General features: G+C 31.3%; 5 protein-coding genes across 9 annotated transcripts; 1 reads left to right on the forward strand and 4 right to left on the reverse strand.

Moving 5' to 3' along the window:
- Positions 1-349: 349 nt before the first annotated feature.
- On the reverse strand, positions 350-4813 carry LOC113858259. Of its 4 annotated transcripts, none has more exons than XM_027490804.1 (4): positions 4646-4812; positions 3858-3889; positions 2409-3265; positions 661-1071 (listed from the first exon to the last, which is right to left on the reverse strand). In XM_027490804.1, exons 3-4 carry the CDS (start codon positions 3260-3262, stop codon positions 897-899), a joined length of 1029 nt encoding a protein of 342 aa, XP_027346605.1. In that variant the 5' UTR covers positions 3263-3265; positions 3858-3889; positions 4646-4812; the 3' UTR covers positions 661-896. The 4 variants fall into 4 exon arrangements, with proteins under 4 accessions (XP_027346604.1, XP_027346605.1, XP_027346603.1 ...); XM_027490802.1 differs by lacking the exon at positions 3858-3889 and adding an exon at positions 4263-4343 and having other exon boundaries at positions 4646-4811; XM_027490803.1 differs by lacking the exon at positions 3858-3889 and having other exon boundaries at positions 350-1071; positions 4646-4810.
- A 2944-nt stretch (positions 4814-7757) lies between these two features.
- On the reverse strand, positions 7758-10455 carry LOC113859368 (endoglucanase 2-like). Its single transcript, XM_027492164.1, has 6 exons — positions 10227-10455; positions 9777-10063; positions 9089-9526; positions 8596-8743; positions 8278-8444; positions 7758-8087 (listed from the first exon to the last, which is right to left on the reverse strand). The coding sequence occupies exons 1-6, from the start codon at positions 10453-10455 to the stop codon at positions 7758-7760; spliced, it is 1599 nt and encodes a 532-aa protein (XP_027347965.1).
- A 6218-nt stretch (positions 10456-16673) lies between these two features.
- On the forward strand, positions 16674-19729 carry LOC113857985 (calpain-15). 2 transcript variants are annotated; one of them, XM_027490354.1, is made up of 7 exons: positions 16674-16962; positions 17919-18319; positions 18413-18440; positions 18693-18766; positions 18879-18981; positions 19200-19280; positions 19443-19729. In XM_027490354.1, the coding sequence occupies exons 1-7, from the start codon at positions 16797-16799 to the stop codon at positions 19508-19510; spliced, it is 921 nt and encodes a 306-aa protein (XP_027346155.1). In that variant the 5' UTR covers positions 16674-16796; the 3' UTR covers positions 19511-19729. The 2 variants fall into 2 exon arrangements, with proteins under 2 accessions (XP_027346155.1, XP_027346154.1); XM_027490353.1 differs by having other exon boundaries at positions 16681-16962; positions 18879-19054; positions 19443-19728.
- Positions 19730-20335: 606 nt separating this feature from the next.
- Positions 20336-21137, reverse strand: LOC113859123. The gene has a single exon (XM_027491938.1). It carries the CDS (start codon positions 21041-21043, stop codon positions 20495-20497), a length of 549 nt encoding a protein of 182 aa, XP_027347739.1. The 5' UTR covers positions 21044-21137; the 3' UTR covers positions 20336-20494.
- Positions 21138-22510: 1373 nt separating this feature from the next.
- Positions 22511-24138, reverse strand: LOC113859265. The gene is made up of 4 exons (XM_027492076.1): positions 24017-24138; positions 23446-23894; positions 22814-23062; positions 22511-22738 (listed from the first exon to the last, which is right to left on the reverse strand). Exons 1-4 carry the CDS (start codon positions 24078-24080, stop codon positions 22511-22513), a joined length of 990 nt encoding a protein of 329 aa, XP_027347877.1. The 5' UTR covers positions 24081-24138.
- Between the last annotated feature and the right edge of the window lie 311 nt (positions 24139-24449).

Raw genomic sequence — 24449 nt, forward strand, 5'->3', positions numbered from 1 at the left:
ATTCATGTAAAAAGCCTTGCCATAGGGCATGCCCAACAAGAAGGGAGGAAGATACATGGGGTTGTTTTCCATGCTGAAAGTTCTTTAAGTACACAGTTGAACAATTAACCTTGCGGTGATATGCATAATACGGAATGATACTGTGATTTAGAATGTGATCACGGTAAAGGAACACACGACATTCCTTCTAGCCAGTAAAAGAAATTTCAAAGTGATCCTGGAACGAGGCGTTTTGCTTGTTATATATCATTGGTTATGTCACATTAGTTATAGCATTAAAATGTAATTAAAGCAAATAGCATGACCCACACTAAGTTGCTACACATTCAATAGAATGAGAAATTTTTGGATGTTCTGAAAATAAGAGAAATCTATTATTACCATTGAATCCATATCATCTTTGTAGTCAGCCATTGAATTCTCTTACTTGAACTGCATTTTTAATGCTATGGCTGAAGGGAACATGTGGGAAATTCTTAGTGCTCTAATCGCAAAAGAAGTATCTTGAGAATTTATGTTGGTGAGTGTGTGTGTGTGTGTGTGTGTTTGAGAGAGAGAGAGAGAGAGAGGGAGGGAGGGAGGGCGGTTGATGATCTGGTCTCTGATCTCTCCAACATGTACAATGAATAGACACATCTTGTTTTTCTGATTAAAGAGCAGGCCAAGTTTACATTCTAAGGAAAATTAATTCCTGCGTTTAATTTTGAAATAGGCATAAAAATGGCAAGCAGAAAATAAGATAAAGGCATTAATGATGTTTATGGAGCCCTTCATGGATGCTTATTCTGGATAAGAAGAACCTCAATCAAGTACTTTATCCAGTAAAGCTTCACTTAGAAGCCTCCAGTGGTCAGCAAGGAAGAGCTAAGCAAGTAATCTGTAGGGTGAAATGGCATTTACATGTTTGAAGCACTCAAGGCCATCATCTTACATTGTTCATTCAATGCCAGAAGTTGAGCCTCTTTCTTGTCAAGCAGAGCACTCAACCTCACATTCTCTTCCATAAGTTTCTGAACTTCAGCTTCTTTCTGCATTTTCTCACCCTCCAATTGGGTAGTCTTTCCAACTAGCCTGCTCAAGAGAAACAATCAGGCAGTGAGACTAATACATCTTTAGTTTAGGAAAACAAAAACCTACCACATGAGAATTGAAATTAATATTTAAGCTCATTGGCAGGAAAATGTGTGAATGTTAATGCCTATGTGTAACATGCCTGAATAAACATACACAACATGCCGACCATCCCACCCTGCCCAAGTTATACTGACGTATTAATGTGACTTCTTTTGGACCTAAACTTTTGCTTCAATCTGCTTGGGAATAACAGTCCATTATTTTCAAAAATTCATTTCTTCCTTTATGTGGCTATTGCTTGCATCCTTTTGCACACACACACAACAATGACATTTGAAGATTATAATGACCTAAACTCTCAAGAATAGCATAAGGTTAGCCTAAACATGGAGAGATGCATCCAACAGCCTCCATCAAACCAGCATTTACCGTGTAAAAACAGCTAAATTTTATAAAGTAGTAGCAGATGTCAATATCGAACAAAAACTATCCAAATGAACCTGTGTTCACTCAAAGAAAAAATAAAAAATCCATATTTTCAGCTTGCCACACTGGAGAGTGTAGTAGGATATATGCATACTAAAACTATACCGAAACTGACAAAAACAAGAGAAAAGGCACATCAACAGACATGATAAACATGCCAACTTCCAAAAAGGTGAGATTTTAACATATAAAACATGTAACTCTTTAGGATGACCTCTGGTGTACTCATATAAATTTCTGATTTTGGTAAGCAACCTGGACAAATTCAATGGGAGTTACTCAATCAGAAGGTAAAGAAGGATGACGTCCTCTTAAATTTGAGAGGGAGGAGGGGGGAGCAGGATGAGATCTTGCTCAAAAGAACGCACCATGGTAATCATTAACCAAATCATAATGAAGAAATATAAAGTAAGAATGAAGTTAGCTCTTAACAGAGCCTTTTAAATAAATTTATCTTATTTAAGAATTTCATGAGCTGTGCTCCTGATATTTGAGCCCAAGATAACACTATCCTATGCGTGAGGAGATAAGTTGTGCTCTTGATGTTCAAACCCAAGATAAAACAGCCCTATGCATGAGGAGGTGCATCCCCCCTCCACCCAGCAACAGCAGAAAAGAAGGATAAAGTGTTTGACACAGGTATAGCACTAGATCTAAGAAAAATAATTCAAGGGCAAGTCATCATGAATACTTATACTAATATACTAGAGAAGATTATATTTAAGGATAAAAGGGAAGCAGGAAGTGTGTCACTGCATATAAGTCAAACAATTCAATGCAGGTCAAATACCAGATAACTATCAAAGCACTTAACATAACCAATTGCATATAGCATTTTAATTATTTACCGTTCAAACAGCCTCTCAATAGTCTGGAATTGCTTCTCTGAAGAAAGTAAGGTTTCTCTTACTGTGATTAGACTACTAACATATGACTTCAGAGACTCAAATTCCCGTTTCACTCTAGAAAGCTCTTCTTCATTTTCAGCAGCCCGCTGTCTCTGTCTAGTTGTTTCTTCCACCAAATCTGCTACTCTTTGCCGCATGTCATTCAAAATACCATTTGTACCCATAGCAAAACGCTCCATCTCCTCTAATTTAATGGACATACTCTCTAACTGAGCAGACTTTCGCATAATTTCCTCCTTACCTAAACTCACTTTTTCCTTCTCTATTGTGGTTTCTGATTCTGCCAATAAAACCCTTTTGACAAGAGCTTCCATCACATCTGTGACCATCTGGACAGACTTGAGTAACTCACCTATGTAAACTGCATCCTGTTCGTCTAAGGAACCATGCTGATGGTTAATTCCTATCCAAGATTCTTCATCTAGGCCATCAAATGAAGAAAGATCAACATTCCTAGACCAACCTGATAATGGAATCCCATCTTTGTCAACCATTCCTATCCCATCTAATTTTTTGATGCCACAAGATGTATGGGCTAGATGAGGAACAGCCATGATTCTAGCTTTTGATTTTAGGTAGGACAACAGGGTAGAAGCAGTCTTGACTCTTCGCCATAGAACCTCTAACTCCCTCTTTGCATCCTCCTCTGACCCTTCTATGCACGCCTTTACCTCCATAACCCTTGCTTGCAATACATCCACTTGCGATTGGCTTCGTTCCATCTCCTGCCTCCAAGTTTCTTGTGCTTGACTGATCTGAGATTTCAAAGCAGAAGTATCTTCATCTGCAGCCATGTCCTATTCAATGTTGGATAGAAACATGAGAAAATAACAACAAAGTCAGCTTGTAATTATAACACATATCTATCAAGATAAAGATATAAGCCTAAGCTTTCCAAATATAAAAATCATTAACAACCCATTGTAAGTAGAAATGTATGGTACAGCTCCACCAAAGAGTAATAAAAAAGATATAAGGTAGCTGAAACTGGACTTCAATCGTAACAACCAATTCCAAAACCGAACTCTGAATAGATGCAGTCAAGTCAGCTGGATGCCACATATTGAAGTTGAAATAAAACTAAAATGAAAGCACACTTCATACAAAAATTCATCTACATTTTACTCTTACATACTACACACAATTTGCCCATTTCAAACTCACATATCATAAACACACCCAAGAAATTATACAGATGCAGATGTTATGCTTTATGACCAACAGCAAGCTAGCCCGCTTTTGAAGCCAGAAACTAGAAAGTAACACCCAACTATGCCAAGTGCCAACAGTGATGAAGTACTTCCATTAATATTTGACAAATAGCAAGACAAATTGCATGTTCTCTATATTTCAAATCCTATCAAGTAAGTAACTAGATTTTCGTCAAACCTTATACGGTCAGCACTTGACAACATCTTTACATAGAACACAATATAGAATTGATTCAAGCCATGCTTAGCTATTATCCTGCAACGACTATTGGCAACGCAACTACCTAATTTAGGAAAACACATTCACGCGAGTTTAACCGAGTAAACTTAAGTTTGAAACTAGATCCAAATTCAATATAAAGGGAAAACAAAGCAAATAAGACCCTCATTATATACCTAAAATAATTATAAAGAACCTGGCAATATAATGCAACAGAGGAAAAAATAATCAACATTAATATGCAGAAGCTTATTTTTGAAACATGTAGCCATCATGAAGACCTATGTTTTCTGAGATAGTTAGTATTTTCTTTCATTTATTTTTCTTTCAGAAAAACCTCAAGCTTAAAGCTTTTGCATTTACCATTTCAAGGTTGTTTGGAAGCGAACCAACCAGAACCCACGATCAAAGCAATGCATCAAAGAGTTACATCGAAAAAATGAACTAAAACAACACCAGATAATATCATGGGCCGCAGCAGTATCAACTGAGATTCCCCCAAAACAAAAATTAAAAAAAAAAACAAAACAAAACAAAACAAAACAACTTTAAACTGATCTGGAAGTAGAAGGGGGGAATCGAATTGGAAACCAAACCGAGTCAAATGGGAAAAGTTGAAACAGAATACCCACTAAAACAAGGAAAAATTAAAATTAAAAAAATAGGAGGCTTTAAAGAGTAAATGACAAAGGAAAACGAGAAAGGAACAAAGAGAATTGAGAAAGGAATATAGAAAAAGAGAGAACCTGGTTGGGTGAAAAGCGAGTTGAAGGAAGAAGAAGAAGAAGAGGTTGATGAGTTGGATCGAGGTGCTAGAGGAAGCCCTGTGCCTCTCTCTCTCTTTCTTGTAAGAAAAAGAAAAGAAGGCAACAATACGAACCAATTCTGAGATAAGCAGCAGGGGCTTTATTGTTTGTCCCCACTTTCCCTTTTCTCGCTTTTTTTTTTCTTTTTTATTTTCTCCTCCTTTCTTCAAGATCAAAATTTATGCAAAAGTTTGTCATACAAACAAATTGAGAATCAATATCCCTTTCTTTTCTTTTTTTTCTTTTTGACGAAATATCCTTTTCTTTGCTTTTCTTTTTTTCTCATTGTTTGGCATTTTTTCAACGCACTTTATATGACATTATATCAAATTTATGTGAATTTTGTAACCCACTTTACATAATTGAAACGTAAATTTTATCTAATAATACAATATATGGAAAAAAAATGCGATAAATAATATTTTTTAGTTTTTCTCTATCAATTTTTTTCTCTAAACTAATCCATTTATTAATTGTTTTAGGAAAATAATTTTAAAAAATTAATGATTATGCATATTAGTGTGCAGGTTAACTCAAATTAATCAGTTGCGTATATGAATCAATTAAATGTAAACATATTTAAATGCCGTTACATACAAGTTGGTTTATTTAATATGAGGTTTGGACTATTATACATGCTCAATAAAATATAAATTTTATATATAAAACCTTTTTACTTTATTTAAAAAATATTTTAAAATTTTAAATTTTAAAACCGATTTGAACCAACTTTCACTATTTTTAGTCAATTGTCAACCTCTTTTTTCATTCTGCTGATTTCTATTTGAATTGGATATTATTCGTAGTTTCATACGTCTGTTTCTCATCCTTAAATTATCAACGACAACTCAACTTTTACTGTATAGATCGACAATAATGTTGACATATAAAGAGAATAAATATAACTTTTTTTTTATCTAATTTGAACGTTTTTATTTTCTAAGTATTATTAAATTTATTTAAAAATAAATTGAACTATAAATTTCAAGTTTATAAATCAAAAAGTCAACCAAATTTGTAATTAAGATGATTGATTAGCTTCAAGCGAAGAGATAGATGATACTGTTATAAATTTTATAAAAAAATTAAAAATAAGTCATGTAAAACTTGTAACACATTTTATGTTTTAAAATACTTTTATTAAAATTCTGTATTTGAAACTATTCAAAATAAAATTTTATTATTTTTATTTTAATAAAAATTATTTCATTAAAAATTATTTAAAAATAAATTAAGGTGTTACAAAATTAATTTAAAAATAAATTAAGCTAAAATTTTTTAAAATAATATTTTATTTATTTTTCTAGCAACTTTTATAAAATGAAGATTAAAGTCGATAAAATAGATATGTGTAACTGGGTCAGTACAAATTTGCATGATAAAATATAAGATTTAGATTTCAATTTTAAGTTTGAACTAAATCTAAATTATTTTAACATGATATTATGAAGCCTAATATAACTTAAACTCACTAAAAGTCTACAAATTTTCAAACTTTAACAAGTTTGTATACCACTTGTACTGCCTCAAATCAAATTTGAGTTTTTCTTTTTTAATCTCATATGTTAAAGTTTGTCACCTACAATTTGCTGACTCAAAAAGATTGGATAACTCATTTTAATAGTTTGAAACTATTGTTAGTTTAAACTATTTTTATTTGAATAATGATGTTTTAACACTAAATTTAAGAGTTTATAGTAGAAACTTTATACAAAATAAAAAGTAATTATGTTTTATAGTTCTCGAATACAGACATTCAAATTAGATGTTAAAATAGCATTACTTTTCTTATTTTAAAACAAAACTCAAACTATTTTTCAAAATATTAATTTATTCATTTACTCGAGGTGTTTTTTTGCTTTCCCTGTATCTATTTAGTATTTTCTTCTTAATGAAATATACAAAATTAGATGTAATTATTCTAGAATCAATTTTTTAAGAAAGTAATACTAAAGATGAGTTGCTAATTGCTATTTATTTATTAACTAGTTTTTATATTACGTATTTAAAGACATATAATAAAATTGATATATTACAATATTTAATACATTAAAAATTATACAATAAAATTATATACTATAACTTTTTTATTTTATTATTTATTAATTTTTATTATATATCTTCAAATGCACGTTAAAAAATTGTTGATTAATTATATTTAATTAACTTTTCAAACAGGTAAAACCATCAAATGTCAAATATTTGACAACTGGCATCAGATGTGCTACCCTCGCAAGTCTCTAGCAACTCTCATGAAATATTGTGTAAATTCAAAGATAAAATAATAAAAGAAAAAAAAGCTTAACATTGTCTGTAATAATGTGTATAATTATTTTCGTCTCGTACTTTTTTTTAATATTCATACATCTTAAAAATACATCCATTTCTTGAAAAAAAAAATGCATCCAAAAAGCAAAGAAACAAGTAAAAGTTATATCCCAAAGCTTAAAAAGACGTTCTTGCCATTAAAAAAAAAAACATTTGTTTTCTCACATATGATGAATAGGATATCAAACTCCAGATCCATAGGGTCAGCTTTTTTTTTATTTGTTATGTACCCGTAGGGTCAGTTTTAAATCACGTGAGTGTATTTTTGCTGTATAATAGCATAAAAAAAATGGTGTGGTACTCTTTGATTGCAAGTAAATTTTTCATTTATAATAAGAAAAAAGATACAAATTCATTGAGTACAATTGCATGTGTGATAGACAACTAAAATTTATCATTTAACTGCTTCACTATCTAAGACAAAGAAAAGTTCCATACTAAATAGTTTATTCACAAGCATTTTTAAGAAACAGAATCTGTTAATTCTCTTAACAAAGTAGAAGAGACCCTCATTATGAAGGTAGGTAGGTATTGATGCCAAATAAAGCATAACTTATGGAAAGGGTAATAGCATAGCAAAATTATTGCCATTTGGAAAGGGAATATATCAGGGGTGTATTTACATATACAACAATAACCAAACCTTAGGAAGCTACATATAGATCATACAATACACTTGTATTTGCATATGCTACATCAAAATTGGATCATATAAATATAAAGTCTAGAAAGACCATACTAGGGAGGAACTGGCGACCAAGCCAGATAAGAGAGCAACCAAGAGGGCACTACTATAAGTGGTTGGTTCAGCCTGCATTGAGTTGTTCCTTAAATCATTATATGTGTCATTATAGAAAGGGCCACCCACTAGAGCTCCAAATGCTACATTAGGATTGGGGTAAGATGAGTTAAACCATCTGAATCCATCCTTGCAACCAGTTGTAGCATTAACTGGAATGGAAGATCCTCTGTGATGTATATATTTTGGGTAATGACTTCCATATCCCACAAGATAACTCATCTTCATAGGATTTTCACCCAACACATAATCTGCCTGAAATTGTTAGGGGCAAAACACAGTCATATTAGAAGTAATACAAGCATAAATGCAACACAGAATCACATAAGTACATCAGGAAGTATAAAAATGTGTAGGTGCTGATTGATAAAGAAATTTTGAAGTTGAATATAGTCCTGATTATAAGGATGGAAAATACTGATCTCATTTTATGAGACTTGCATACCTGAGAAATGGCAAATTTGCGAAGATCTTCGGGCTTATACAATTTACCCCTACAATACAGAGTTTCAGTTTGAGATGTCAACATGTAGTCACTGTAAAGAACAGCCAAGAATGCAGATGCCACTGAGTGTTGCAAAGAGTTCCATGGTGCCACCCATATCAACCCACCTGTTTTGTAATTATAGTTAGTATAAGTAATACTCATCCAAAGGAGGTGTTACAATTTGATTGAATCCTGTTATCATCTTCTTTGGCATAATTAACATAAAATGCAAGCCTTTTACTATGGAAATGGTAAAGGGAAGAAATCAAGTCCTACTTTCAGTTCTGTTGGTGCTGGCAGTGGGTGAATCTGGCAGAAGATTGCACATGAGGATTTCAGCAGTTTCTCTATACATTTGAAGGTCAAGGTTCTCCTCATCTGGGATGTTACTGGCACCAAAGAAATTTACTCTGGACAAAAGAACCTAGCTCAAATCACAAAAATCCATAAATTAGAAGATCCACCTCAAAATGAATATGGCTAGCTCATTCAAGAACTACAAAACTGAATATGTAATAAAATACAGTTTGGTTAACATCAGTCCTTACGAATGAATTTAAATATTCAAAAATAATAATTTTTTATTGAAAAAAGGAAGAATTTATTACATTGGAGATACAAAAGTGTAATAAATGCTTTGATTTCTAATAAAATATTACTATCTTTTAATGCTTAAACTTGACCTTAAAAGATGAAATTAATAAAATTCAATAAAATAAAGTGCAAAAGGTTAAAAAAAAAAAAAACGACACTGCATCATACTTGGTACCTGAGTTGCAGCATGCTTATCATCCCAACTAAACCATGATAAACTTCCTAAATTGCCAAATGTGTTCTCATTCTGTTCTGTTACATAATCTAGATATGATGGATCCTTAGTTGCATGATATAGCCAGGTCCCTGCCCATAAGAGTTCATCCCCATAACCAGATGAGTTATAGTATTTCCCCACTTGGGGGATGCTGACACTATAGGAAACTCTGTATGTATCAGCAAAAGTAAATAACTGCTGAGCATGTCCCAGAAGAATCTCAGAATACGTGAAATCAATCTCCTTAAAAACAAGAGAGGCTGAGGCCAGTGCAGCCGCAGTTTCTGCTGCAACATCTGTTCCCGGTGAAGATGAATTAACTTGAGTGAGTGGCCTTTCCTCAGTCATGTTTTCAGGCCTTTCCCAGCAATTATGGTCCACCTCAGGATCGCCCACCTTCAATCACAGCAAAAACGCAAATTTCAAATTCTTTCTCATTTACCCAAGAAATACATGAAGACTAAAGAGCCTGTTTGTTTTAAGTTCAATGGAATTAATTTTGGTAGAATTAACTTTGAACAATTGATCGTAATTTATTTTGGTAGGATTTACATCTCTAACACATCCATTCTTCATACCTAAATTTTTTATCTCTGAACCTTTAAAATCTCAAAGCAGTAGCACATAGTTGAAACAAAAAGTTCACCTGAATGTATAGCACTTCTGCAAAAGGGTGTGCGTTAATAAGATAATCCGTGATACACTTCAACGAATCCAGTGCATACTGTAGCTGCTTCACCGCTTCCATTCGATCTCCATATTCAAGGATAGCCCAAGACAGCACAGTAGCAGTGAAAGCCATGGGAAACCCAAATTTCATGAGGTCACCAGCATCATACATTCCTTTGGATAAATCCAAATTCCCTTCATCACTACCATCTCGTACTCCTGAATCCCCTCTCCACCAAACCCTGTTATTCTGAAGCTTACCAGCTGCATGCGGACAACGCACATTATTTAATTAAGGTGATTCCATAACATGTTAATCATAACATCCATGCATATTATTTTTTAATATTAATTAAAGTGATTGCATACCATATTAATCATAATATACGCTCTTACTAATATAATATCATGATATACATTAGATTACATTTCTGGGCGTCAAAAAATTGAAGAGCCAATTCAAGAGCAGAGGCATATTTCTGAACAACGTTGGTGGGGGATGTAGAACGTTTTGCTGAATCAGAGTGATCAAACTTGGTTACTATAGAAAGAACACCGGCACCTACTACGAGAGCTGCAATGATGGACACTGTTAACCAACACAGGGCACCCACGTTGTACTTTTTGTAGGAGTTACCAATAACCTTGTGTTCCATTGAATTATTGGTGTAAAGGGGAATTGGAGATAAGGTAATGTCTATGATTTGTAAGTTTAAGTCGTGTGATTTTGGCAGATTAAATAAATCGCCAGTTTTCGAAGGTGGAGGACAATCCGACAATGGTTAGAGTTTGGAAGTCAAAGGAGTGTAGAGAGTGAGACAGAGGAGGGGAATGATCCTTCTTTGTTGTTGTAAGATTGACAGTGATACAGCATAAATAGCTCGGTTAAATTGTCATTGTAATTATACAAGAACAGGCGTGATTATTCAAAATGGTTCTAGCATATCTTGGTAGAATAAATTTAGTTCTTTCTATTAAAATATTCCTATTTAACTTGGTAAAATTGTTTGCATGACTTGTTAAGCAGCTGATATGATTTTTATTTGATAAAATATTTTTAATTAAATTAGTCTTTAAATATTAGTGCTAATATTTAGAAATGTGTAAATTGACCTAGTAATTTTTTTTTTCAAAATTATATTTTTTATTTTCAAACCGTTTTCTGTACTCTAACTTTTCAAAATATAATTTGATCTTTTAACTTTTAAAAGTATTTTAAATGTAATTTTTTATTAACAACATTAACTTCATTAAAAAATTATTTTTTTAATACGTGATCTATTCATATTATTCTTCCTTAGATTTGGAACTTCTTTGTCTCTGTCTCTTTCTCTTTATTTTCTTTTCCTTTTTCTATTTCTCCTTTCCTTTCTTCTTTATATTTTACTATGTGGGATTTTTCAAAGAAAAAAAACAAAAAAAGTTGCAACATCGGTAGAGAAAATGGCCATAATATTAACATAACTTATTTGAGCTATAATGTAGGTGAATAAGGGTATTGAGCGGCACACTTCGAGTTAAAATACGTTTTAAAAAATTATAAGAAAAAAATTATATATGCAATCTCAATCAATTTTATCAAGTTAAAGATTAATCTTATAGTAGAGAAATTAACCTGTCTTTGAAAAAATATTTTAAAGACTATTTAGTAAATTTTTTTAAAAAAATATCATATAATATGCTATAATATTATACTATAATAAGATAATTTCATGTAAATTATTATTATATGATGTTATTACAAGCCAATATATTAAAAATATTATTATAAATCAAAATTATCACATCACAAAATGATTAAATTATAATATTATATATAAAAAAAAGTATATTTTATGTGTGTACTCATTCATTTTTAAAGTCATATAAATTTTTTGTAAATATTAATATCCCCAATAATTTTGTAAATATGCAAGAATTTATTATGAGTATACTTATAAATATTTATGAGTATGGATTTTTTTATTTCTCTAATCTTATTTTAAAGTAATTATTATTATAAAAAGTTAATAGTGCAACTTAGCTTAAATAATAATAATAATAATTATTATTATTATTATTATAAAAAATGTATATATTTAATGTGTTATTAATTAATAGTTTATTCTCATTTAGTTGTGTATAAGGTTTGTAGAAGAAATATTTTAAGAGTAAACTCTCTAATTAGTCCATCAATTAGTAGCGATCATATATATTAGTCATTTAATTATTTAAATTGTCCCGTTAGTCTTTTTCATGCATAATAATCACTAACAAAATTATAAAACTTCTTAAAAATTATTTTTATTTATAACTTTTACTATGAAATTTTGTTTAGATAATTATGAAAACAAATTATAGGTTTTACATATTCACAAATTCATTTTTTACACGGTAAATTTTTATGAAAATGTTAGGGATTTGCTATCCTAAGCAAGAGAATTTGAATTTCTAAGCAAAAAACATATGAATAGGGGTTAGGATTGGGGATCAATTTTTTTTACTTGAAAATAAGTATCTAAGACTACATTTTTTACGAGATCTAAAGAAAATACAATGTTATGACGGGAGATATTACTCAAGGACTAAGATTCTTCCTATATATCACTAAGAGAGAACACTTTTAATAAAAGAGAAAACAGAGAAATAGAATAGAGTTCCGAAAACTAAGCTTTGATAAACTTACTTGAAGTCGACTAAAATGAACATTTAGGTTTAGATTCAAGAAATGATCAGGGTTTAAAAGAAGCTTCTTTGAGAGAAAGGAGATGAGAAATTAGAGAGAAATGATAACTTGGATTATAATTGAAGTTTTTGATTGAAAAACCTTAAATGCCCTTCAAACTCGCGACTTTCTCATTATAGAGCAAAGACTAGAGCATGATTTTTCTCTCTTATTTGTCATTTTAACTACAACAAAAATCTTTTTCATTACAGCGAAAGAGTTGATAGGTCATCCTTATTCACTTCTCGCTTTAGCAAGAGCGTTCTAAAGAGCTTTAGTTCTGAATGATCTTTCTCATTACAGAAAAAAAACCTGTACCAAAATTTCTATTTTTTCAAAAATAAAGGTAATAAAATTGAAGGTATTACAATGTGTAAGGACCAACAAAAAATTTAAATAAGACTAATATACATAAATGCTATTATCTAAAGAACTAATTTGAGAATTGAGAGTTTACCTTTTATATAGAATAAAAATGTAATTTCAATTAAGTTTCAATTAAGTTTAATTTAAATAATTTTTTCAGTAAATACCTATAAAAGTAACAAAATAAACTAAATTCTTCTCATAAATTAAGATTAACTTATATTTATTTTTTTATAAGATCTCTCATTTAACTTTTCTAATTTTATATATTTTTATCTTATTTTTAATAAAGACTTATTCACAATGTCACTCAAATTGGGTTAAAATATTTTAACACGTTATATATAATAATAATAATAATAATAATAATTTAAAAAATATGATAACCTAAAGAATTAAAGAATACTAAAGTATTATATTGGATAACTATAATAATTGAAATTCAATTAATGTAATTAATAATTGGATATTTAATTTATTATTGTTAAAATATTAAAATAAGATATTAAAATCTTGATGATAAATAGCTTACAATGAAAGAATCTTACATTTTTATATTAGGTTAAAATGATAATACGGAAAATTTTATAAATTAAAGTTTTGTTTATAAAATTTTATATAATAAATTTTGAGAGACTTGTGAATAATATTATAAGGGTTTAAGTATGTCATACTTTATGTGAAATTTTAGTCCTCTAATTTAAATGTTCATATTTAATTATTTTAATTTTTTAATTATTCAAATTATATCTTTTATTTTTAAATTGTATCCAATAACTAACAAAAATATAACAAATATATAATATATTATTAATTTCTTCAATTTTGTAAAAAACAAATATGATGAAATAATTAAATAAAAATAAAAAATTGATTATGTTTTATACATTTTACTTAGTATTTTTATGTAAATAATTTATATATTTTTCTTTTATGATTTATACAAATAAAATCATATCACACTTGCATTATATTTTTAACATTGGATGAAACTTTTGGGATGACAAATTTAATTTGAATAATTAAAAAATTAGATAACCAAATATTAATAGTTAAAATTTGAAAAATGCAAGTTAAAATATAAAAACTAAAAGTGTAATTAGGTATACTATAAAAATTATTTTAAATTAAGAAATTAAAAGACAAATCATGCATTATAAATGCAACACATGTTTAAATTTTATTAGTTTATTTAAAAGAAATACCAAAACCCTTTAAAATGTAAAAATACTAAACAAGTAAAGTATCATATGCTTAATCCAAAATTATTCTAATTTAACCAGTAATGTTGAGTTTGAATCCCTAACATAATTACCATCCTTTGCTCATATGATTAGGTATATGATAAAAATAATGTTAGTAAGTAAACTATAAAATAAAATGCATGTCACCACTCACCAGACGGCTTGTTGCTTCATGTGTCATTGCCTCGCCTCTTTGCTCGCTTTGTTTGCTGCTTGTTTTTCAGTGTGGCGTGGCATAGCCAATAGTGACACTCATGCAACTGCAGGCCCTCATTTTGGTTTTACTCTTGTCTTCTTCACTTCTCATAAATGACCTTCCAAACTCCAAACCAATACATTCTCAAATCTTAAGAGTTTTATGATTCCTTTTTTTCTTACAAATGTTCTAGGTTTATATATGAGTATGTATAGTAAGTCTTAAATGTAAATAATAAAATATCACAAAATCAAATTATTCAAATTTCAATTAAAAATAGTTATTATTATCTTTAGTCTTATATATATAAGAAATAAATACTTGATAAATAGGAATAAAAAAGTAGTTATCTATATAATATAATTATATTCTATTTTCAAATACTCACCTTATTAAATGATTAATTAGTATCTTATATATTAAACAATTATTTTTAATGTATGCTCAAAGTCACCTGTTAAACAGTTAAAAATAAATAATAATTATTATTAGAAATCAAAATATTATCTTAAAGCTATCAAAAGCATTCAAAACATGCTTTTTATTATATTTAAAGTATTTAATAGAGTTATTTAATGCTTCTTAACATAAGTTGGGTCAATATGTGATTTTTAATTAAAATTATTATTTTATTATTTCTTATTAATATAAGATTATGAATAATTAGATTAATAATCCTAAATGACTTAGATATTAGTTTATTTTGATATTTTGGTTTTTAAATATTTATTTCAATATTTGTAATCCTTTTTTTATACATATATTTTGTTTTTTTTATAAGATTTGGTTAGCCAACTTATTGGGTTGTTGAGTTCAGTCGAATTAGCATTTTTCTTTAAAAAGGGAGTCCAGTTGAATTGTTCATTGTTAAACTCAATTTATTTTGAATTAATTCAAATGAGCTAATTTGGTATGTTTTGATCATTATGATTTGTAATATATCTTAAATTTAAATATTGTTTCTTGTTATTAAAATAAAAAGGAGATGGAGTTAGCCTTTGTAGAGCTATTATTATTATTGAAATGGAAAAGATGTGAAAATTAAAATAAATTAAAAAAAGTAAAAGTTACCGTACTCTTTGTAATGGGGAGAATTTGATACTCTCTTTTACACAAAAAATAATTATAACTGTTAATTTTATATTGATAAATAATGAATTTAGTGGTTTAGTCAAAAAGACATTAATATCTTTTTATTTTCAAAATATTAAAAGAATCACAATCATTAATATAAAAATAATATAAAATATAAAAAAATATCATATTGTGAATTTCTAATCAAATTACAGCCTAAACCGGTCAACTGGCAAAACTTTTTTCAGTCTTCCTCCAGAATATATTCTTTTACTTAAACCAGTAATACTTACTTTTAGATAATTAGTTTTTCTTAATATAAAATTTAAAGTTAAAATTAAAAACTACCAAATAAAATAAAATAACTGCAAAAAAACACAAAATTTACTCTAATTGGGCTCACACAAATTATTGCTAAGAGTGGGCTTTAGCCTGGATTGTTAGGCCCTCTTCCTTTATACCGACGTGGGTGGACCCAAAAACTTGCGACGTTTATCATCTATCTGCAAGGAAAATCAAATAAAGACAAAGAGTTGATTTGAATAGAATATTTTAAGTGAGTAATTTATTTTTTAATAAATTTATAATTTTATTAGTTAAAATTTGTTGTTTATATATTTAATTTTAAGTAATTTAAATTTTAATAATTTTTTTTAATAGACTAGAATTCTAAATCTTAAAAAAAGGTGAGAATTTAGAATTGATTTTTCATTTATTATATGTTCTATTTATATTATTATTTAGTTATAGTTACTTTAATAATTTAAATTTTATATTTTTAATTAATTTTATTAAATATGGTGATAATTTTTTTAAGAATGTAAGTAATTTAATTACTCCATTTAAACAAAATTGTTTAAAACAAAATAAATCTATTTATCCAAACTAAATATTTTAAAACAATAAATTTCTTAAAATTTTAACTTTTCTAAAATTTTTAATGCGTAAGCGAAACACAACCTTAGATTTTGCCTAGTTAATACTGCCATACCAAAATATTTTTTGTTTTGTTTTTTTTGTTTTTTTGTTTAGTTTGGTTAACCAATGTTCCTAGAATGTTGGTTAAAAGATTAATAAAAATCCATGATAAATATATATTCAATAAATAAAAGACTAACGAATATCCTAAAAATGTTAACTGATCACAAGATCCGTAATAGTAAAAAATATGTTTTCTAGAAAGAAAATAAAAAGCTTTCTAAATTCCCTAATTAGCCTTATTTAATTATATGTTTTTCACACCAGTAAATTGAATTTGACATTTTTACTTTGGCTTTCTTCTTCGGGGCTCTGGGTGTTGTATATTTATTTATCTGGGAAAGCAAAATTGGTGTGGTGTGTTTGTGTGGGAGTGGAGGCGAGGGAGAGAGAGAGAGAGAGAGAGAGAGAGTTGACTGAGAATCTGTTTAATTGATGGGGGAAGGGAGAGAAGGGGATTGGGAGTGCAGTGGTTGCAACAACAGAAACTACGCTTTCAGATCATTCTGCAATCGATGCAAGCAACCTCGCCTCCTCGTTGATACCAAAACCCCCGCTGATTCAAAGTGGCTCCCTCGTATTGGCGATTGGATCTGCACCGGTTAGCCCCAACTACCAATTCTCTCCCTCTCTTTTTCTCTTTGCATAAACATTTTTATCATTTGAGTTGTCGTTGGATTTTCAGTAATCATATAATACAGTGACTGCTAGGCTGTTTCTTTTTTTCTTTTCATTTTTATTTTCTCATGTTTTTTGGATATGGTCTATGAATTGGGCTTTAGGTCCTGCGTGTAATGGCTAGTTTAGTTTTTCACATATGAATGGAATGGAATTAGAAAACCTAGTGTGGTTCTTCCCTTTTACACTTGCTGGGTATTCTTTTGCAAAGTGGATAGATACTATGTATGGTTTACTATATTTTGGGTTTAAATATGCATATTACAAAAACAGTGCATTTTAGTACCTCACCACGTCCTGGAAGCACGTGGGTTTTGTAATTTTTAAGGACTAAAATCGAGTAAAAAAAAATTCTGTAAAGATCAATTTCAGAAATAGTCATATTTTTAGGATTGGAAATGCATTTAAGCTTAATAGTTACTTACTGGTAAGCTTCTGAGACAACCATAGCTTTGCATGCTCTGCGTGGTGCAGGGTAGTATACGGAGACATAATGAAAGTTTGTTTGTTGTAATTTCATTAGCATTCCGGCTTCATGTATTTTGTTTTAAGCTTACCATGATCAATCAACGACAGGTATGCCACCGTTTATTGAGCTCTATTTATTTCATACGTGTTTAGGATTTTCCTACCCAATTGATATTGAAAAGATGCTCACTTTTAGCATGACATTTGATTTTGGTTTATGACGTTCTGTCTGTTTCAAATTGAGATGAAGAACTTGCTATCAACTAGGTTGAGATGTTTGTGCTTTTTGTATGTGTATTTTGTGTGGGATGGACGTGTTGGTGTGCGTGGGACGTGTTGGTGTGCGTATGCTTGGCTTCCTTTCCCTCTGGCTACTTTGTGGGAATGGGTTTGTATGCAATGGAACAATAGGTTGCACTAACAACAATTATGCATCAAGAGAGAAGTGCAAGAAGTGCGGACAACCAAAGGAGGTTGCAGCCATGCCAGCTATTGCAATGACCGGAGCATCTTTCCCCACTTATTCACATTATTTTTCCAGGGGCCCCGGAGGACCAGAACAAAAGATGAATATTGGATTGATTGGCAATGGTGTGCCATCGCAGTCACTGCATTTAAACTCCAATTGGCCTGTTACAGGAGCAGATAAGTATGGTGTCCAGCCAGTTTCCTTATGGCTACCAGGTGGAAATTATAGCTCTGGACATCCTCATGAAAATTCCACCAGTCAGAACCTATCTGTTCCAAAGGGATGGCGCAATGGGGACTGGATCTGTAACTGTGGCTTCCACAATTACTCATCACGCTCTCAGGTAGTCTTGAATTCTACTTCTATATTATGTTTTGCTATACTAGCAATGAAGTATTCACTATTTATCTGATTCAATGTTGAAAATTGTTTGCAGTGTAAAAAATGCAAAGCTTTTCCACCTGGTATGGCTTCTTTCCTTGTTATAGATTGTAGGTGCAAAATTACTAAGATGTGCTTTCTATCAATGAATACTATAGTGCTCAAGTCTTAGAAACACCCTGTTATGGTTGCTCTGTTTTCCTATAGATAATCCCCAATCATCTTGGGGCTCATTGCACTCAAGGATATTTTTGGTTATTTAATATTCAGAATGTTTTTTATGTTTTTGCAATTGATGTAAAACTTCACACTGTTTCTACTTTCTTGGTGTAAAGCACTTGGGACAAAACGGTTAGCTTCTGAAGAGTTAGTTTATGACTGGGACAACAAGAGATTGAATGTAGGAACTGTAAGGACCGTGCTTTTTTGGTTAATTTCTGATCCACTGCTGTGGTTATAAAATTCTATTTTGACAGTTTTAAATTCCTCTTAAGATCTTAAGAGTTGTACTTATGTTACAGACAAATGATCAGCAGCAAACATATACAAGTTTAGAGCAAGTGGTAGGGACAAGTGCAGATCCAAAACCTGGTGTCTTCCCCTCTTATCCCAGCATAAACTCAGGTACAGAACAAAATTTGCCAATGACCACACTGCTTCCACCTCAAATTTCGACACCTGCACTCCTTGGAAAAGGGTAGCTAATTCGTCTCCCTCAAGTTTCGTATAATATTCAAGTGTGCATGTTTATATTTTTGTAATTTTACGTATAAATACTTTAAAGAAACCTATCATACTTTCTTGGGCTCACAATTTAAATACTGCTACCTGTTGCCTATTAGAGCAAAGCAATGGCGTAGTGGAGATTGGATGTGCACAAATTGCAACAATCACAATTATGCTTCCAGACTACAGTGTAACAGGTCATTCTCTCATTCATATGATTTTCTATTTGTTTAAAGAGGAAAATGAAAGGCCCTTCAAGCGAAGACAAAATTATTCCTTAACTCATTTTGAAGCCATTAAAACACATTCATATTTTCTGTTGCACACTTCACTGAATGATCACTGCTCATCATTTGCAGGTGTAAAACTCAAAGAATGGCACCCATGCAACCCGTTAATGTCGTGTAATGTTGAATTCATTTGTTAAATTGATGTCACGTGCCCTAGTTTTGGCTGAGTTTTGTTTTGATTTTCAAGCATGTATTTGCCAACCAAACGTTAATATTCTGGACAGGCTCATTATTTGCATGAGACATAAGTGGTTTATACTTGGTGCATTGTATTTTTGAGTTTCTGAGAGGTGTATGCTTATTATAAACATTATGTTTAATATAGGGAGTTGTGGGTGAGTTGTGATTATTCAGCTATAGCTCATTTGTCCATTCTTTCTTCTCCTCAATTTTCAGTTATTTTGTTATAATCTTTTTGGTTCAGTAGCGTATTCATGGAACTCTTGCTTGATGCCTCTTAGTTCACCTGCGCAAATTTAGTAATTTGTCAGCAACTGCAAACTGTTATCTCACTTAAAATTGGCAAGAATATTCCAACTTTCCTGTACATGTAAGAAGGGTTGGCACGGGTACTCATATTTTACTTCATAGCAGTACATTTATGAGTGGTAAAATAGGTAACAAACCGTTATTTTATTTATTCTTCGTATAGTAAGTGGTGATTATTTTAATTTTTGTCTTAATAAAATTCCCATTTTAGTTCTTAATTTTGTAAAAAGTCCTTCACTTTAAATCTTAAAATTATTAAAGAAAATGATGCGAAAGAAAAGTAAAATGAATGGTAAAATTAGAGGCTGAGGATTTAAAAGAAGTAAAAGATTAAAGTAACTCACTTATTACGTAAGTATCGATTCTCAGTTACACTTAGTAGATTCATCGACTCGACGCAGAAAGTATTTGTATCCGAGATATATTTTTTAAAAGGTGGTTCATTGCAACTCTTAAAAGTGATGATAGGTTTTTGCGCTCCGGAAATTGTGAATATAACAACAATAGTACTATGGCAAAATGCAAACTGAATTCTTTCTATAGCAAGCAGAGTAACATAATTCGTGAGCATCTCTGCTCAAAAGCAAAAAGTTAGGCAGATTATTAACCAAGTTCAAAACTTGAGATGAAGATCACTTGAACACATCAGAAGGAGACAATAGAGGAGCATCCAGCTGGTAAAGGTTGAATGCAGGACCCAAAAACCTGAACACTATCCAACCCCCAATCATGATGAAGATTGAAGCATAGGCAAATTTGTTGAGCCAGAAGAGAGCACCCTTCTCTCCCATGTATAGCTCGATTGCTTTCTCATTTAAAGTCATGTCCTCCCATTTCTTAGGAGTCTCTGGAACCTTTGGCTTTGTGGATTGCCTACTATTTGAATCTGTTCCCATCTCCATCAGTCGTTTCGCTTGCCTCCTTGACCTTCTCTTGAAGCTTATTTCCACAGCTCTAGGGGGTGTTGTGGTTGGTGCTTGAACCGAATTTGAATCATCCTCGTTTGCGTTCGTGTTTGTGTTACTGCTACTACTGTCACTGTTACTGCAGCTGATGGGGTTGAAACTGAGAGAACCATGACGTTGGGGCAGGAAGATTTGGTTGTGCCTCGTTGATGGCAGTGAATGTTTAGTGAGAATGATGGGGGAAGACGAGTTTCGACAGGTAGAGATGGTTTCCATGGCTTCTTTGAACGTGGCCGAGGTTAATGTGTGGTTATGTTTTGCTTAATGCTTATCCACTTCCCTTTTATCATGTCTTGTTGGACTTGCACGTGTTACCTGTAATCCCGTTCCACAGTTCTTTGGTTTGGACCTCACTTGAGAACTGAAATGGGTCTTCGTTTTGGACATCAGTTTTTAAGAAAATTCAAGTATTTTTATGGAAAAAAAAATACTCACAACTGATGTATGTCCAGAAGGAGCCCAAAGTGGACCCATGAAAAAAGAGACAAAATGAGAGACGGAGAGTATTTAATGATATTTACAGTAACTAATTAAAACTTTGAATGGCAAACTATTTTAAATCGTAAGGAGTTTCATTTTTCTTGTTATTACCTTTTTTTCATGTCAAAATAATTTTTCTTTTTGAAGAATTGGGATATTTTGAAAAAATAATGTTAACTAATGCTAGAGCAAGGAAACAAAAGTATTCTTTTTTAAAATAAGAAAATTTTATTGTATAAATGATGAAAATTTTCAATGTTCAATATTTTAAGAATTTGACACCATTTTGTTTCTTAATTATTTTTTGGTTACTGTTTAGAGTACTTCAAATCAGTGTTTTTAACATTAGAAGTGTTCACATATAGCGTAAATTTAGTTAATTCGACTAAACCCAAGACAAAATGAGTGAGTCAAGTTTTAGAGTAAAATTATATTAAGTCTAGCCAGCCAAGTTGTGTTGGATAACCAAATCTTGACATGGAGAACAACTCAATTAAAATAATAATAATAATAATTATTATTATTATTATTGAGACTCAGCTAATAATTATTATTATTTTTTAGACTCGGCTACTCAATCAATCCAACTAATTCTTGGTCAAGTTGGTTTGTTACACGTTATAAAATTTAAAATTAATTATTTTTTTCAACAAAAATTAATAACTTTCTAGCAATTTTTTCTAGATCTGACGCGTGAAAAAAATTGTCTTTTTCTTGTTGACATTTGCACCAAAAAATTCTCACAATAGAAATAATTTTTTTTAACAAGTATTCTTGGTCAAGTATTTTTTTTATTACACTTGTTTACTATATGATAAGTATTAAATAAAAAAAAGAAAAAAAAATTTTCAAGTATACATTTCTTTCATTGAATGGTATATGATATTTAATGAGACTCTGTTGGCCGGTTAATTTTTCAGCAGACAGGAAAAGTTGATATAGACATCATTGGCCCTTCCTTGTGTGTCTTATTAAATTTTATTTTATTGATGATTTTTGTATTGATTAAAATGGAAGAATGATTGTGGGAATTAAGGTATCAGAGAAGAAAACTTGATTGGAAGTCCAATCACGACCAAAATGTAAACGCATCCGGAGAATCTGGATCCAAGAAAGAAAAAATACAATGGCCAAAGCCAAAAACAAAAACAGTGGTGTCAAGAAAGACAACCCAACCACAACATGAACCAACCAGAAATCAGATTATTCTTCTTCGTCCTCAGGAAAGCGAAGGTGCTTTCCTTTTGGGGTTGGCAACCCCTTCAAATGCAACACGTTTGACGAAGCACTCTCGGCGCAGCATTTTACTTCCACTTCTTCCACAATCTCGTCATCACTGTTGTATACAAACCTTGTGTGCTTCCCACGACCCTTTTCATTCACACTAATGTTGTTCAAGCCAGCACAAAGCTCGTCCAGTAACAACCCTCCATCATCATTGTCATCATCGTAACACTCTTCTTCTTCAGCATCCTCATAATAATAATCTTCTGCCTCGTCTTCCTTTTCAGCCATTTCATCATCATCATCATCATCTTCGTCATGTGTGCTTGCGTTGACTTGTATTGACCAAATAGAGGCTCCATCATCTTCGGTGGCGCAACTCCCTTGTGTTACATCCTGATATGTCACCTCGGACGAGCATTCTGAAACCTCAGATTTGTCCGAGAAATCCAACAGGAGGGACCTACTTATCACACTCTTTTCGCATTCATTATTCTCATTATTCTTTCCTTCTAATATTTGATTCACCACCTGCCACAGAAAAGAGGAAGACATATTAACTTTACTATATTCTTAATGCATATTGTATTCAACATATCAAATAAATAAATAAGTGTATCCTATAAGATAGGAAAATAATATTTTCAAACCTATCAAATAACTGTCACACAAATGTGAAATGAATATTTTTTTTCATGTGAAAAGGTACATACTGTATTTAGAGGATTGTTACAAATGGAAATAAATAAATAAATTATAGTACTTTCATAATAATTTTTATAATAAAAATATTTAAGATGATTTAAAATTATTCATTACATAAAATTAAATATTGATAAAACAATAATTTCTCTCGGAAACGGAAAAAGAAGGCTAGAAAATAAAATGAAATTACGATTGTGACGGAGACTAACCCGAGAAATCAGTTGTTCCTCGACGACAGAAGAAGGTGGTGGTGACACCAAGGTCAACGCAGAGTCACCATTGTTGAGGGCAGGAAGATTGGGGATTTGGGGAGTGTTAGCGGGAGTGGGTGCAAGAAGAGACATTGGAGAGTTGGCAAGTTGAAGAAAGGGACGAATTTCCATCGAAAGCTTCGAAATTTCAGCCTCTTCTTCCACTTTCTGCAAAAGGGTCTTCACCTGACCCCTCAGCAACGCCTCTCCTGACCCCGGCGTTTTCTTCACTCTTTGCTTCGCTATAGACGACAACGGCGTTTCAAGATCGTTGCCATTTGCAAGCCCCACAATTGGCGAGTCGTTTGATATGTCAACCAGCGCACACCGATCTTGCTGCTGTTGTTGCCCGTTGTTTCTTTGCCTTGTTTTTGATACACTCTTTTCCGATTCTTCATTCTTTTGTTCTAACCAAATGAAATGAAAACCCATTCTCCAAAATTAAATTTTGAAAAAGATAATATAAGAAGATACTAGGTAACGAAATAATACATAACATATTTGTTCAAATTATATAAGAGATGCTTACTTGGAATGTTGTTGGAAGCAGCCAATGATCTTGTGATTCTTCTTGTTGTGGATGGAGTCTCCATTGAAACGAGTATTGCAGCGAGAGAAAGTGAGAGAGAGAAAGAGTGGGTAGCTCAAGATTCAAAGAAAATAGAATAATATACGCGTTCAGGGTAAAACTTTGGGGTTTATAAAAGGGAATGGCGTGAAAATTTGACCGTTGGCGCGTGCGCATATTTGCCCTAAACAAAATACAATGAACTAGCCGTTAGTTGAAATGCTTTTGAATTATGGTTCCATTTGCTTGGGCCGGCCCATCAATTTAGGGTAAACAATGGGGTTTGAATGATAACACAGCTCTTTAATTGAGCCATGTTGAAAACAAAAGGACAACATGCTGCTGAATGCTGAGCACGATCGAAATCTTATGAACCAAAATCGCCCAATTATCC

This window comes from Abrus precatorius, unplaced genomic scaffold, assembly GCF_003935025.1.
Source record: "Abrus precatorius isolate BTA unplaced genomic scaffold, Abrus_2018 Scaffold2, whole genome shotgun sequence".
In the NCBI taxonomy this organism is placed as follows: Eukaryota; Viridiplantae; Streptophyta; class Magnoliopsida; order Fabales; family Fabaceae; genus Abrus; species Abrus precatorius.

What these genes read in the sequence shown, in the direction of transcription:
- LOC113858259 (XM_027490802.1), bottom strand. An exon ending in ATTGAGAGGCTGTTTGAACG is followed by an intron (nt 1,072 to 2,408) that starts GTAAATAATTAA and finishes TCTCTTGAGCAG; the next exon opens with GCTAGTTGGAAAGACTACCC.
- LOC113859368 (XM_027492164.1), bottom strand. Translation starts at nt 10,455, where the DNA reads ATGGAACACAAGGTTATTGGTAACTCCTACAAAAAGTACAACGTGGGT. An exon ending in ATTTTTTGACGCCCAGAAAT is followed by an intron (nt 10,064 to 10,226) that starts GTAATCTAATGT and finishes GTCCGCATGCAG; the next exon opens with CTGGTAAGCTTCAGAATAAC. An exon ending in ATAAGCATGCTGCAACTCAG is followed by an intron (nt 8,744 to 9,088) that starts GTACCAAGTATG and finishes GATTTGAGCTAG; the next exon opens with GTTCTTTTGTCCAGAGTAAA.
- LOC113859123 (XM_027491938.1), bottom strand. Translation starts at nt 21,043, where the DNA reads ATGGAAACCATCTCTACCTGTCGAAACTCGTCTTCCCCCATCATTCTC.
- LOC113859265 (XM_027492076.1), bottom strand. Translation starts at nt 24,080, where the DNA reads ATGGAGACTCCATCCACAACAAGAAGAATCACAAGATCATTGGCTGCT. An exon ending in TGCTTCCAACAACATTCCAA is followed by an intron (nt 23,895 to 24,016) that starts GTAAGCATCTCT and finishes TCATTTGGTTAG; the next exon opens with AACAAAAGAATGAAGAATCG. An exon ending in AGGAACAACTGATTTCTCGG is followed by an intron (nt 23,063 to 23,445) that starts GTTAGTCTCCGT and finishes TTTCTGTGGCAG; the next exon opens with GTGGTGAATCAAATATTAGA.
- LOC113857985 (XM_027490353.1), top strand. Translation starts at nt 16,797, where the DNA reads ATGGGGGAAGGGAGAGAAGGGGATTGGGAGTGCAGTGGTTGCAACAAC. An exon ending in TGGCGATTGGATCTGCACCG is followed by an intron (nt 16,963 to 17,918) that starts GTTAGCCCCAAC and finishes ATGGAACAATAG; the next exon opens with GTTGCACTAACAACAATTAT. An exon ending in CCTGCACTCCTTGGAAAAGG is followed by an intron (nt 19,055 to 19,199) that starts GTAGCTAATTCG and finishes GTTGCCTATTAG; the next exon opens with AGCAAAGCAATGGCGTAGTG.